Below are 15,159 nucleotides of genomic sequence, written 5' to 3'. Positions count from 1 at the left end.
CTGCACTAACAAAGCCAGTTGTAGGAGTGGTTTACACCACTCAAAAAAATAGGATTGGCTGAGTGAGACGGTTGTCTTTTTCAGCTGTACATTTCTAAATTGGAGATACTGTGAACCTGATGTTTTCAATGTAGTGAGTGAGTCCCCAGGACCCACAGGTGGTGGTCATTTGTGTGGGTCCCAGGAAAATGTAGTGGATTTCCAGGTGCCAGGAAAATGTAGTGGATTTCCATTTTCCAATATATTTCTTTTAACACAAAATTCAAAACAAACTGTACTCAGAATGTGCCTTTGGCAGGTGACCATCCATGACGATAAGCATGCTGAGTCCACAACCTTACTATCAGTAAACGCAACGAGGCTGTACCCTATTTATCAGAAATCTATACATTTTCCTGTTCTTCTTCCTCATGTCCTGTCCGCCAATCTTTTATATCAGTGGTTCCCAACCGGTTTAGCCCGGGAGCCAAACTAGGGAAAATAGCAGATCTAGCAGCTCTGTCGATCGGATATTTCACTACTTCTTAAACAACTGTTTTCTAATTTATTCAATTTCTTAGATTTTTTTTGTTGATTTCTTCATGAAATTACTGGACATTGGGATAGTATTTTGAAAATGTTTTGAAATTGTAAAAAAATCACACCCATGTGAACTGAGTGGTGCAACTCCCCTCTCCCCCTGCCTCTCTCTCTCTGTCTCTCTCTCTCTCTTTTGCCCCTACTGGTACTCTAAACATAGTCACATAGGTTAGGACATAGTCATATAGGTTAGGACGGACATTGCTGTTCCTTGGAGTGGTTGCACCACTCAAAAGTAGGAAGCAAAAAATAAAAGGAACCAAAACAATTGGTCCGCAGTTCGGTCAGGTCATACTCCAGTACATTATGGAGCGTAGCTACATTTCATTAGTCCAATAATTAAATGGCAGAGGTTGGACAGAATTGCTTTATTTTGATTCTCAACTGATTCTGACAGGACATTAGGTCTACTAGCCAGGATAAAAAATCTACCCTGATCTGCTCCCTGCTAATACCCTATATTTGCCTTAATCCAAATGCCACCATTGACCACCTATATAAGGAAACATTTTCTAAATTTCATTATGCTTTAAGTAGCATGTGAAGTATCAAATTAGGGGGTTGTCATGATTCTGAATCAATTCCAAGCATTAGTTTTGCACAAAATACACTCCTTGGGCTAAAAACGGCCATAGCCGTCTTCACAAATGTGATGAGGTCAGCATATTTGGCCACATTTGGGCAAGTAGCTATGGCCGAATTTAGCCCAAGGATTGTTTTTCGTGCAAAACTAATGCTTGGAATGACTTCAGATTCATGACTACCCCCTAGTTTGACATGTCACATGCTACTTAAAGCACAATTCAAATTTGAAAATGTTGCCTTTATAATAGGTTGTCAAAATTTATTTATTAGCAGTGAGCAGATCAGGGTATGTTTTCTTTTTATCCTGGCTAGTAGACCTAATCTGAATCAAACAAATACAAAATAAACCAATTTTCTCCAAACTGAGGATTATTTTACTTTAACTACTGCACTACATGATGTTTTCCGTGGTTTGGAGATGACCACACGCACATGTGCATCAGAGCCGTTAATTTCTTCACGGATGCCTTGCCAGCGTCCTGCACTGACCCGCCGTTATTTCGGACCATTTGATAAGCAAAAGATGTCCATTATGCTTGAGTAAATTAATTTGTGTTGCAGCCGCAATTCAGATTTGACTCGACTTGATCGTCCAAAACAATGTGTTCATGTGGTGCTTCCTGGTGGGGAAGGATCTCATGTAAATCCAACACTACGTGAAGGCATTATACGAGTACATGCTGTCTGACTAGTCCCTGTGGTGGACGAGTTTTCCACACATGGACATCAAACAGGTGTTTATGGAGGTGAACATTTGTGTTCACACACAGATGGGCTGTGGAGTGAAAGAACCAGGATTAAGTGACGCACGCACGCACGCACGCACAGGCCTCACATCCCCTCACCCTGTGTGTGTTCTGTAGTGTGACTGGTCTTATTGTATTGAGCCACATTCCTCAACCAGTCAACACACAGCTTTCCTGGTGCAGTCAAGTGGAAGAGGGCACAGCTCTACAAACCTACATCTCTCTCTCTATCGAACACACACACACTTGCAAACATGACATTTCTTTTCTTAGTGATGAAGCTGTACGTCTTCATTTGCGCGCACACACACACACACAGGCCCTCATTTATCAATGGAGTGTAAACTCTGTGTAATGTTGGTCGTCGTGTTGATAAATGTGACGGCTGAAATCAATCTGGAACGCCCTATGAATTCAAACCTTGCCCTCGTTTTTGTGACATGAACAACTGCAATACGACCAAAATTGGAAACCATAGTTACATGATGGAAAGCCAATAAAAAAAGTCCCCCCCCTCTGTCCGCCTTGCTTGCCTGTCATGTCCGCGCACGCACGTAAGCACGCACCTATGCAAGTGTGCATTTTGGCACTGGAAGGAAATGCCAGTAGGATTATTCTGTGAGTTTACAACCTTTGTCAAGTATAGGCTACATTAATCACATAACGGTTACATCGTCATGAATGGAAATATGGAATAGGTTTGTACTTTGTAGGATATTGCAGTGCACTGCATGTTTAAAGCGACCCCCACATGAGTCGGACTGCTGTGAGTGATGCCACGTGTATATAATGACAGGTGGCTGGCAACAGTGACAAGGCAGCCAGAAACTCATACTCAACGTTTATGGTGTGATCACTGATGAATGAATGGCATGCATAAACATAATGGATGAGGATGAAGGTTGGTGTTCCAGTTCCACAGTGTGAAGATATCACCTGTATCCTGCACAGGTTTTGAGCGTGTGGTTTCTATCCTTAATACTTTCAGCGCCATTGCCGACGATTAAAGTCAATTGAAGCCTAATTTTGATACTGACGCTTAACGCCATTGCCGACGGTCTTCGGCAATTGCGCTTTTATGGCGCGTTCGATTGCTCGAGCCATAATGCTACTCACGTTAGCCGGTTAGCTAGCTGTGTTGTTAGCACAGCACTAGATCGCCCATCTTAGATCGTCGTCGCCATAATAATCCATTCTATCCATTTCTTTCAATCGCCTGTATCTCCTATTCCTTGTCCCAGATGGCATTTTGGTCAAAACAGCGTTTCTTTGACGGCACAGATATGACGATCTGGAGCTCCGGTCTGGCTTCAGATGGTAAACAAGGCCTGTCCGCTCCGTGTAGCTTCCAAGGTTATGACTACTGCTCATGGACCGGAAATGGCGGCTTTTCAAAATAAGAGCTCAAATTAAAAAAATGCTGGTGTGAATTAGATCCTAATTTTTCAATAAATGATAGCGGCCTAAGTGTTAACGTAGACCTGTGTGTGTGTGTGTGTGTGTGTGTGTGTGTGTGTGTGTGTGTGTGTGTGTGTGTGTGTGTGTGTGTGTGTGTGTGTGTGTGTGTGTGTGTGTGTGTGTGTGTGTGTGTGTGTGTGTGTGTGTGTGTGTGTGTGTGTGTGTGTGTGTGTGTGTGTGTGTGTGTGTGTGTGTGTGTGTGTGTGTGTGTGTGTGTGTGTGTGTGTGTGTGTGTGTGTGTGTGTGTGTGTGTGTGTGTGTGTGTGTGTGTGTGTGTGTGTGTGTGTATAACACCAGACGTACTGTAGCCTATATAAGTTTGGAGACCTCACCGGTCCATGACCACAATTAAACAGCGGTGCCGCCGCCCGCCGGTCCCGACTCCTGAAAATGCTCTCGCATAAGCAGCCTACTGTAGGTTTGATGATCTGGACCTGCAATTTATCTGAATGTCTGTTAAAGCACTTATTTAATTAGGTGAACAATTAAGCACCTAACTTGGCCTATAATTATCATTGAAAATAAGCAGGCTATGCATGTCTTTGTCACTTGGTAATAAAAATAGGTGTGCATGTCCATATTCACATTACACATCGTCGATGTATGCCTTTATGATATGTACTTTTTTTCACATGTATTATTTATTAGTTTTATAGCTAGTGGGAGTGAATACATAACTTTAGATGCCTGTCAGCAGTCCAGACAATGCTCCTCCACTTCTTCTTCTGAGTACAGCTCCCGACCTGGCGTATGTTCAAGTTCAAAGTCACGCTGGAATGATAAATGCCGAAAATTGCGGTGGGCGAACGCCGCGTTGATAAATGAGGGCCACAGTCTTTTACCCTTTTTGGGCGGGAACCCCATTTGGTGTTTTAAACATTGTTATAATTTAGCTATCGAAAAATAGCAGATCTACAAGCTCATAGTGCGCCACCGAGTGGCGCGCTACGAGCTTGTAGGTCTGCTATTTTTGAAAAATCGTTAAAATGTGGCTCAAATCTTTCAGAAAATTGTCATGATTTAGAAAACCTTTTTTTTTTTAATTTCGACGTCAGGCCTGAATGGGTTAAACGGTCTTTTGAGGTGTAATCTCCCATGTGATCCCATAGTTCTCACATGAGAACCGACCTCTCCACTCTGTGGCCGTACCTGGTCCACATTCAGCGTCTCTACAACTGGCCTCTGATCTGGTACAATCTGTGACCTGATGAAAGAACTGAGCCTTAAATTGGAACACTGTCCAATGTTGACGTTCTCCCAAATCTCCATTGTCCTGTGTTCCCTGAGCAGTGTGTGCGTGTGCCCACTGCCTGCGCGCGTGCGCCCACTGCCTGCGCGCGTGCTCATGTGATGACTACAGCCATACACACAGCTGCTCTGCTACAACACTGTCCATCTCGCATTCCTCACGAATTCCACCATTTTTCCCTTTCCAAAATTAACTGAAGATTCCTGTTACCGGCCGTGAATAACTACACGCGCGTACGTACACACACACGCGCGTACACACACACACACGCACACACATCCTGTCTTTGTGTAGCTAAATGCAGTCTGTTGTTGTTATTGAACTGTTCATTGCGGATGGATCTCTTAAGGAATAAGCTGATTTGCTTGGTCAGACTGCTGCTCCGTGCTTGTAACACCTCATCTACACAGGCAAGGAGCGAGTGAGCGCTCCGACGGCAGCTGTGCCTCAGAGTGTGCCTCAGAGTGAGGCGTAACAATAATACTCACATCTCTAGTCAATTAAACTTAAGCCATTTTGACCTGAGATCAGATTCTAAAAATGTCTTCTATATCCTTCTATAATTCTGAATCCATTCCAAGCATTAGTTTTGAACAAAATACACTCCATGGGCTAAAAACGGCCATAGACGTCATGACAAATGTGATGAGGCGACGTCAGCACATTTTGGGCAAGTGGCTATGGCTGTTTTTAGCCCAAGGAGTGTATTTTGTGCAAAACGAATGCTTGGAATGGATTCAGAATCATGAAAACCCCCTAGTTTGACATGTCCTTTAATCAATTAAAAAATAATAATGATGCATAATTTATTTAATACAATAATCGCTAAATTGTTCTCAATCCCGTTGCGGCATGTCATTTTAGGTGGAAAAAAGTAAAAAAAATAATTACCAAAACATTCAAATAGTGAAAATAGCCATAATGTGTTGCAGTTGTGAGCTTGTCCATCCGCAATTCCACAATTTATACACACACACACACACACACACACACACACACACACACACCCACACACTTTTAAATAAGAGCCTTGATTATTACATTTAAAAAGTAATGGATAGAGTAATCACTATGAAAACAATCTAGTTGTAGCCCTAAAGCTGTCGTAGGTTATCTCTACTGTTGTTGAGAATGACACACACACACCCCGACCGTTTATTGGCTGACAGCTCCAGCACAGGTGTCACCAAGGTTACTAGCACTTCACACCCTCTCCTGGGTGCTCTCTCTCTCCCGCTCTCTCTCTCTCTCTCTGTGTTGTCAGTCTGATAGAGTGCACATGAGTGCATTTATGTGTCAGTCAAGCTGTTTATGAATGGCGCCTCCAGGTAAGACTTCTCTTCTCAAACAACTGCTGCTGTGTGCTCTGTGTCTTACCGTCTAGCTCAGTGGTTTTCAACCCTTTTCATTGCAAGGTCCATTATTTATTTGGCATTTGAGCCACAGAACACCCATTTGATGAGATTTCGACTCTCAGACCCACAACTTAAAATATTTGTTGTCCTTGGATAAGATTGTGCCAACAATTCCATGCTGTATTGATGTGGTACCATTAGGAGAGATAACAGGCAAACGTCTTCTACATTCTCTAATTGTGTAGACTTCTTGTAAATTTAGTAATGCAGATGTTTAACAATAATTTTACACTCAAGAGTCCAAGATCTATAAGGGTCGATTTGGTTACCAACTCTCCATCATTTAGCTGGGGACTACATGGAATCCCTTCAAGGACCACTGGTGGTCCCCGAACCACTGGCCCTTGTTCCATTTTATAAATTTGCCTCCAAGCTGTGGGGGTGAGATATTTCAAGATGTCAGTTTTGGGTTCAGAACTTCAGATAACTTTTTATAATTTGCAGTTTGCAAATCACTTGTGTGACAGTTGTTGTCCACAAGCCTCCACCTCTTGCTCCTCATTTAACACAATTTTTGCTAAGGACGTGTATACACGTCTCTTTCAATGGAACCGCAGGAGGCGTTGGACGTGTACAGTTGGAGGCCATCGATATTGTCCTTTTCTTTTTGCTGAGGTTTGCGTGATCTGCGCAAAAGGACAGTTAAACCATTTTGGGCGGGAACCCCTTCTGGTGTTTTAAACATTGTTATAATTTAGCTATTGAAAAATAGCAGATCTACAAGCTCATAGCGCGCCACCGAGTGGCGCGCTACGAGCTTGTAGGTCTGCTATTTTTGAAAAATCGTGAAAATATTTTTTCAGAAAAAAGGATTTTTAAAAATGTTGAGGTCAGGCCTAAATGGGTCAAATGATAAGGGACAATATCGGTGGCACCCAACTGTATATACATCTTTAGGGCTTTTTCTATTGATGTAAAACAAAAAACACATTTTTGGTTGGCCTCTCTTTCTACCCCGTACTGTTTCGTTCACTTCCTTTACGGCTCAAAAGAATAATGGCTCGTAACTCCTAATCTAGGGAGCTCTCCATGGTTTTGATTAAAGGGACAATGTTCTGTATTCATTTTATGTGTTTATAATAATCGGCTATATCGGGGTGTTCCACATTTAGTGGCTCACGGGTAGTGTGGCTGTTAGAGCAGCCGGATCGCACGCGCGCGCGTGTGTGTGTTTGTCTCTCTCTGGCTCTCTCTCTGGCTATAATCTAATGACGCACTTTTTCATTGATAGTCCGGCAGCCGACAGACTTCTTTTGTTTAAAGTGGGAAATTTGGTTCTCTAACGAATTTGTATCATTGATTCAATCGAAGAGGCTGCGCTGCAATGGCCAAGACAGTCTAGCAACATTTGAATATATATGGGGCCCTATAGAGCGTCGCAGTCCCGCCCTCTACCATGGACCAGGAAATGATTCTCCGTTCATTTTCCTCATAGACATTTCAGAAAGTATTTATTTAAAGACGTTTACGCCGCGGACAAAGCCAACTCGAGTCGTGACAAATCATTTGGGGCCGAAAAAATAATTAGAAAGAAGAGAAAAACGGCAGGTTACAACACTTTTTTTTTTTTTTTTTCTATGTAATTATTTGTTTGGTCCAAAATATTGTGTGTGTTGTCATGATTTGTCACGACTCGAGTTGGCTTCGTACGACGCTTAAAAGGTCTTTAAATAAATACTTTACAAAATGTCTATGGGAAAAATGCATTGGGATTCATTTCCTGGTCCATGGTAAGGGGCGGGACTGCGACGCTCTATTACAGCTCACCTTGACTCTACTGTGTAACTGCTGGCCTGTTTGCCCTGCTGCATGTGCTCTTGTTGATGTTTATGTTCTGTATGGCTCCTGTTCTGCATGCCCTGCTGCTGTGCTCTTGTTGATGTTTCAAGATTGTTGTGTTCATAGGCCTATGCTATCTCATCACGATAGGTGTATATTATATACATTGCCTAGTCTGGTGTATGTGTCATTGTTATGTATGTCTTGTTTGTCATGTCTATAAAAAACCTAATAAAAACTAATATAATAAAAGTGGCAAATTTGGTATATAGTCTTTTTTTATTGGCCTAAAATATTGTCTATATACATACATTCATGACACTTGCTGACCGGCTGTTAGTATTGGGCTTTTTTTTCCATTAACATCCTATGGCAGGCAAAATTGTCAAATGTAAAACTTTCCTTCAAACTAGGGGTTTTTCATGATTCTGAATCCATTCCAAGCATTCGTTTTGAACAAAATACACTCCATGGGCTAAAAACGGCCATTGACGTCATGACAAATGTGATGAGGTCAGCAAAAATGTGATTAGGTCAGCACATTTTGGGCAAGTGGCTATGGCTGCCAAGGAGTGTATTTTGTGCAAAACGAATGCTTGGAATGGATTCAGAATCATGAAAAGTTTGACATGTTACATGCTACTTAAAGCAAAAGGAAAGTTTGACATTTCTGCCTGCCATAGGATGTTAATGGTAGGGTCACAAGAAACCCCTATAAGAAAAACCTAAAATTGCCAAATACTAACAGCCGGTCAGCAAGTGGATTCATGAATATATGTATATAGACAATATTTTAGGCCAATAAAAAAGACTATATACCAAATTTCCACCTCGACTGCCGGACTATGACTAGCTTATGAAAGGCCTACAGTGACCTATAACGGTAAGCAAATTATTTCGAGCCCCATTTCGGTTCACATTGTTCCGTAATCCGTTGTAGTAAACGTAACGTTAAACAGAAATTAACACGGAACAATTAGACCTTAAACTGAACTCTAATGTGAAGGCAAGCATTACTGACGTGACAGAAATTCGTTTTAAATCACTATGATGCTAAGCTTATGAGGAACAGCTCACAATTATCCCAAAAAATATAAAGCCATGTACGTGGCTTTTAGTTTGCCATTTCTCTGTAGTAATGAACTTGCCTGCATGTTGTTTGCATGCCTGTAGGTGTCTGGCATGACCAGTTCTCGGTCATGTTCTACTTGCTCTAAGGTCATGCCCGCTTGCCCGAAAAGTACATCATCCATTATAAAATGATAGGTAAAATTTGAATTACCGTTCAATTTAATACTTTTTGTCCCTTTTCTGGGGCTCACTTGTTTACCTGCAATAGTATCTGTTAGTCTGTTAGATCTGTTAGTACCAGGACTCGGGTGTAAATGTAACATAATGTATACTATCTTTGCACAGTATTTGATAAGAGATGTATAATACCAGGTGTAAATGTGTTTATTCATATCAGGACATAGTCTGAGTACGAGTACTTTCTTTGAGTAAGCACTTATTTTACCCCCTTTTTTCTCCTATTTATTTTCATTGACATGCCATGTTGAATAGCCTGAAATGATTTAGAAGAAATATCAAATTCCAAAATGTTATTTATTTTTCTTATTAGCAATAAAACATTTTGTTCTATTCAAACACACTCTAGTATTATCGTTTTGAAAGAAAAATGTTGACCTTGTATAGGTGCCTTTCTTTCATTATGCTCGAGGCAAAAAAACACCACCTATGTCACGGTCCCTCCACATGTGCGGGGGGAGGGGTGGGGGTAACACATGCCAGTTTTCTTCTATAAAGATTTTAAGGACGTTGTGCTTATAACTGCAAGAAGATTCCCTCTCTGTAGCCTATACAGTCATGGATTACTTTGTTGGAACTCATCTGATGGAAATAACTTTTAATGACCTGGGGCTGCGTCGAGACTAGTGGAGAGTCACAACTTAGGTTAATTAATGCTCATTTATTAATCTAATAATGCTGCCCGCTGAATATACACAGACACAAATCTAGACTTCATGGAGTACTTTTAATGTGCTCCTGCTACAACTAGAAAGGACAACTATAACTATCAACATGATAATTTATTCATCTGATAGTGTCGCCCACCGAATATAAACATAGATGCCAATGGATCTCCGTTCTACACTTGTCAGTTGTCATTTATGCTTGTAGATCAGCCGTTTTGGGCGCTTTGCTCATTTTGCTGCCGTGTTGGGTCAGACTTGCTCCCGTTGCATTGAGCGTTCAGCCTAGTGTCAATTGAATGTTGTAGTACTCGTCTCAAAGTATCGGGCCCGGTTCCGATACAGAGTGCGAGTACTTTAGGGGAAGTATCGGCCGAGTATCCGATACCAGTATCGGCACATCTGTAATGTTAAATCCAGTTGTTAATGTGATCTTGATTTATTGTAAGTTTGGGATGAAGAGTTGAAATACTGTGACTGGTCACAAGGTCATTGTCAATATTACTGTGTGTGTGTGCGTGTGTGTGTGGGTGTGTGTTCATGCTCTCACATGCCAGCCTCTCCTTTCCAGAGCCCATTAGAGTGGAGTGGCCCCAGGCTTCTTTCTGAACCAACAAGAGAGTTGTGGGGAGGTTTGTGTGTGTGTGACAGTGTGTGTGTGTGTGTGTGTGTGTGTGTGTGTGCGTGCGTGCGTCCGCATAGGAATGTAGTGTGAATACAGTGAATTGGGGCCACGGCATATTTCTCTCCTGCCAAGAACCCATTTCATGTTCCTCAATTGAGAGACATTCTCTCTCTCTCCTCAATCTCTCTCTTCTCTTCTCTCGTCTGTGTTGCTGAGTTTGAGAACTCCAGGGTGTCTGTTGGCATTTCTTTGGCCTTGCCTTTTGGCATTTCTTTGGCCTGCCAATGTGACCAATAAGGTTCTAATTTACTGGACAAAGTAATGTTTAAGACGGTCATATGTAATACAAATTTTGCATGTATAATACAGCCAGGTACACGCGTGTGCACCACCCGACTGATCAATTCACTATACCTCGTTCCTATAGCTCTTCCATGTCTTTATGGTAGATTGTGTATGCTGTTCCTGCATGTTCATACAAAACTAATTGATGTCATTTTGTGACATATGGTATGCAAATTTGAGCTGAAATGTGTTGATCTGAAGATGACTCCATTCAGCCATCTTCAACCACTTACCGGCATAGATATATATATATATAAAGGCTAGATGGCTCAAGGCGGAGTCTCTGGCGTAGTTCACCCGGCGGCTTGCTTCGGGGCTACAGTACAGTATGTTCTATGGCAGCTCAAACAAAAACAGTCATAACTCGCTCAAATCTTGACGGATTTACAAACGGGTTGGTTTATTACAAACGTCAACGATTCAGGACTCTTATCTGGTTAATTTTGTTTTTTATATGAACGTCGTATAAAAGCATAAGTATGCGGACGTCTCTGACGTTTATAACAAACCAAACCGTTTGAAAATTGAGTAAGTTATGGTTATTTAAAAGTACATGCCCCATAGACACAATGTTATGCTGCCCCGAAGTAAGATGGCCGCAACATAGCAACGTCGCTCTCCATTGGCCAGAGCGCAGGTGAGCCATCTAGCTTTCTTATATATATCTATGCTTACCGGTGTCTGTAGTCGGTAGCTCCACCAGAGAGCTCCAGACTACCCTCTCCAGAGCAACATTAGTAACTTCCTCCTGGGGGATCCCGAGGCGTTCTAAGGCCAGTGAGCCATCTGGCCCTGGTCTGCCCCTGGGGTCTCCTCCCTGTGGGACGTGCTTCGAGGACCTCCCTAGGGAGACGCTCGAGAGGCATCCTAACCAGATGCCCGAACCACCTAAGATGGCTCCTTTCCAGGCGAAGAAGCAGTAACTGAACTTTTTAGCCTCTCTAAGGGAGATGCCAGCCACCCGTCGGAGAAAACTAATTTTGACCGCTTGTGTTCGCGACCATATTCTTTCGGTCATGACTAGTGATGGAAGATTAATCGGCAAACACATCAGTATCGGCAGTTTTTTGTTGTTTTTTAGATTAATCGGCATCGGTTCGATTAATCAAACCGGTTCATTAATCGGTCTGTCTTTACAGATAAACAAGTCAAAAGTAACAGCTTGAACAGATCTACAAGCTCACAATATTAAATATAAAGGTATTTAAGTTAAATCTGACTTGCCTAAGCCTGCAGTGCAGATACCCTGTTACATTTATTTTTCAGAATGGAGAAAATTATTATAATTTTTCAATACAGAATCAGATCATATCGACATCGGTAATATCGGTTATCGGCCATAACAGCAATTAATTCTATCCGATATCGATATCGGCCAAAATGTATCATCGGCACATCCCTGCTCATGACCCACACTTCATGAATCTGAACATGACTGCTTAGCTTTATTGCAGTGCTCCTTCACTGCACGTTGCATTACATGTGCTGATATGATGTGATCAGTGCTCAGTGTTTGCTCCCGATTTACCTGTTGGTTGTGCCCTTGCTAAATTGGTCTTTCCATGTCTGTTTATATATTGAATCTATGCAGACATAGACAAATTATTCTTCTTGGTCAACTAAAGCTAAATAATTCTGATTATCTACTTTAGCCGGAAATAACACATAGCATTTATTTTTTGTTATATAGTTTTTAGTCTACAGTCTATAGTGTGTGTATATATACATAATAATTGATTAGATCGATTAGTTCTGTGTAAAGCACCATGTGTGGTTGTATGTGTGTTTGATTTAGAACTGCACTGTCTGGCAGATGGTGACTTCTATTCCCTAAACACCGTATAGACACAGTAGAGCGGGTGTGAACTAGGATAGGGCCATGTTGTCTACTCACATTCTGCCCCTGAGCAAGCCACTGATGCCTCTTGAACAGACTGTGGTTCTAATGGGTATTCTGTCAACCTGAACCTAAAATACATTTTTTTTTAAATGTCTCTTCTCTCCTCATCTTTACTATCTTCCTCTCCTTTCCTCTTTCACAGATGGAATCTCCCGTGTCCACCCCGGCCCCTCCCCCGCTGCACCTCCCGCCCCCCGTCGCCATCAGCGACATCTCCTCGCCGTGTGAACAGATGATGGTGCGAACGCGCTCCGTGGCGGTCAACACGGCCGACGTGTCTCTGGCCACGGAGCCCGAGTGCCTGGGACCCTGTGAGCCAGGCACTAGTGTCAGCCTGGAGGGCATCGTCTGGCAGGAGACGGAGGACGGTACGAGCACGTTGTTGAAGTGTACTTGAGCAATGACACCCATTTAGGCCTGACGTCAAAGTAAAAAAAAAAAAGTCTTCTAAATCCTGACAGTTTTCTGAAATACCTATGTTTCTATATCAGTGGTGCTCAATATTTCATGTCAAGGACCCCAAAAATTACATGTAATTGTCCACCGACCCCCATCTGAAAATATGACAATATGTTGTTCCAGGAACCCCCCAGAAGCAAAGATTTGAGTTAAAAATGTTCGCTCTGAAAGAATATATATTCAAATAAGATTTGTGGCAATTTTTCTTTTTTTTTTAAATAGCAGATCTACATGCTTGTAGCACTCGGTGCTTGTAGATCTGCTATTTTTCAATAGCTAAAGTATAACATAATGCTTAAAACACCAAAGGGGGTTCCTGTCCAGAATGGGTTAACTGCTCCCCAGTGCTGTACTAATGGCACTCACTGCTCCTAATAATTAGGATAGGTAAACGCAGATGGAAAATGTCACATGTGGTATGTGCATAATATATACATTGTCAACTTACCCCAAAGGAGTGGGGATCAAATTTGTCTATGCACAATAGGCTAGCGACAATAATCGGTAATATTCTCATTTGTTTTCACCTGTGACATTATTTTTCCTAATATTGAATACTGTGTGTGTGTGTGTGTGTGTGTGTGTGTGTGTGTGTGTGTGTGTGTGTGTGTGTGTGTGTGTGTGTGTGTGTGTGTGTGTGTGTGTGTGTGTGTGTGTGTGTGTGTGTGTGTGTGGGTGTGGGTGGGTGGGTGGGTGGGTGGGTGGGTGGGTGGGTGGGTGGAGGGGAGTGGGTGCCTTAATCCACCCAGTCAATGAACCCATTTAGGACTGAGGCAGATTCAAAAAAAATAAAAAAAGGCTTCTAAATCCTTTTCTGAAAACCAATCTTTCTATATAAGTGGTGCTCAACCATTTTCATGTCAAGGACCCTCAGACTTTTATTTGGCTTTCAAATATGTAGTTCCAGGGACCCCCCCCCCCCCCCCCCCCCATAACCCTAACCCTAAAAAAAGTTTGTTCTGAAAGAATATATATTCGAAGATTTGCGCCACATTTTCACGATTTTTCAAAAATAGCTTCAACAACGAAAGTATAACATAATGCTTAAAACACCAAAGGGGTTCCAGTCCTGAATGGGTTAAGCATTATTACACGAGAGGGTGTGCTCTACCGTCATTAATGGCACGCCTGCGTTGCTGCAGGAACGACCCGTTAGGCGAGTCCCGTAGGCAGCACCAGACAACTAAAAGAAAAAGGAGTAACGGACCATTAGACCAATACTTTGAACGAAACCGTCGTCCTACAGAAGTATAAATGAACGCATTCAGGACGGGAACCCCTTTTGGGGTTCTTATTAGTATATAGCAACATATCGGCCTCGGTCCTAAATGGGTTAAGGTGTAAAACTGCGAATCATAGAACGTGCTTTCACTGTATCACAACATACAGGTATACGATATCTCTGAAAAGGGTATCGTGGAGACATTGCATTGTCTCGATGTCATATCACCCCCCTACGTTGCTCCCAGTGATAGACAATCCAACCATCCACTTCCACTAGTAGCTTTAATGTAAGCAGGCACATTGCACTGGTACCACTTTAGAGAGACAGAGTGAGCTGGATTGAATTTGTATTTTAATCCGTTTGAGTGCATTGCTCCGGCTTTAAATTGGCCAAAAGATATGTGCTACATAATTATTATTTACAATGCAGGTTGGTGGGGAAGGTGCAAGAGCCAGTTTGCCAATAGAACAGAGTAATGCAATAATAATGAATTGCATTTTTATAGCGCTTTTCCAAGTGCTCAAAGCGCTTTACAATGGTTCGTTCATTCATACATTGGGAGGCGAAGCGGCGAACAGTCGACGCCAGCGTCCTCACTTCCCACATTCACACACCAATGGTGGCAAGCTCACACCGACCAACTCATTGGAGGCAATGTAGGGTTCAGTGTCTTGTCCAAGGACACTTTGACATGTGGACAGGAGGAGCCGGGATTCAAACCTTTGACCCAGGGATCATTGGACGACCAGCTCTACCTCCTGAGCCATGATGTCGTTAAGTCTACTGTGTTACGGGCCTACAAATTGGTTCCAGAAGATTTA

The 15,159-nt window shown here is 42.3% G+C and overlaps 1 protein-coding gene across 3 annotated transcripts in view; it reads left to right on the top strand.

Annotated features, from left to right (window-relative positions):
* Positions 1-15,159, top strand: part of LOC306922900 (zinc finger protein 609-like) — a 51,813-nt gene that overhangs the window by 18,622 nt on the left and 18,032 nt on the right. For all 3 annotated transcript variants that reach the window (XM_079500790.1, XM_079500788.1, XM_079500789.1), the window contains exon 3: positions 12,797-13,022. In XM_079500790.1, coding sequence (XP_079356916.1) covers positions 12,797-13,022 — 226 coding nt within the window. The remainder of the gene's footprint in view (positions 1-12,796; positions 13,023-15,159) is intronic.

Source organism: Electrona antarctica, assembly GCF_951216825.1.
Source record: "Electrona antarctica genome assembly, chromosome: 5".
In the NCBI taxonomy this organism is placed as follows: domain Eukaryota; kingdom Metazoa; phylum Chordata; class Actinopteri; order Myctophiformes; family Myctophidae; genus Electrona; species Electrona antarctica.
The sequence above is the reverse complement of the archived record's forward strand: the minus strand, read 5'-3'. Positions and strand labels throughout refer to the sequence as shown.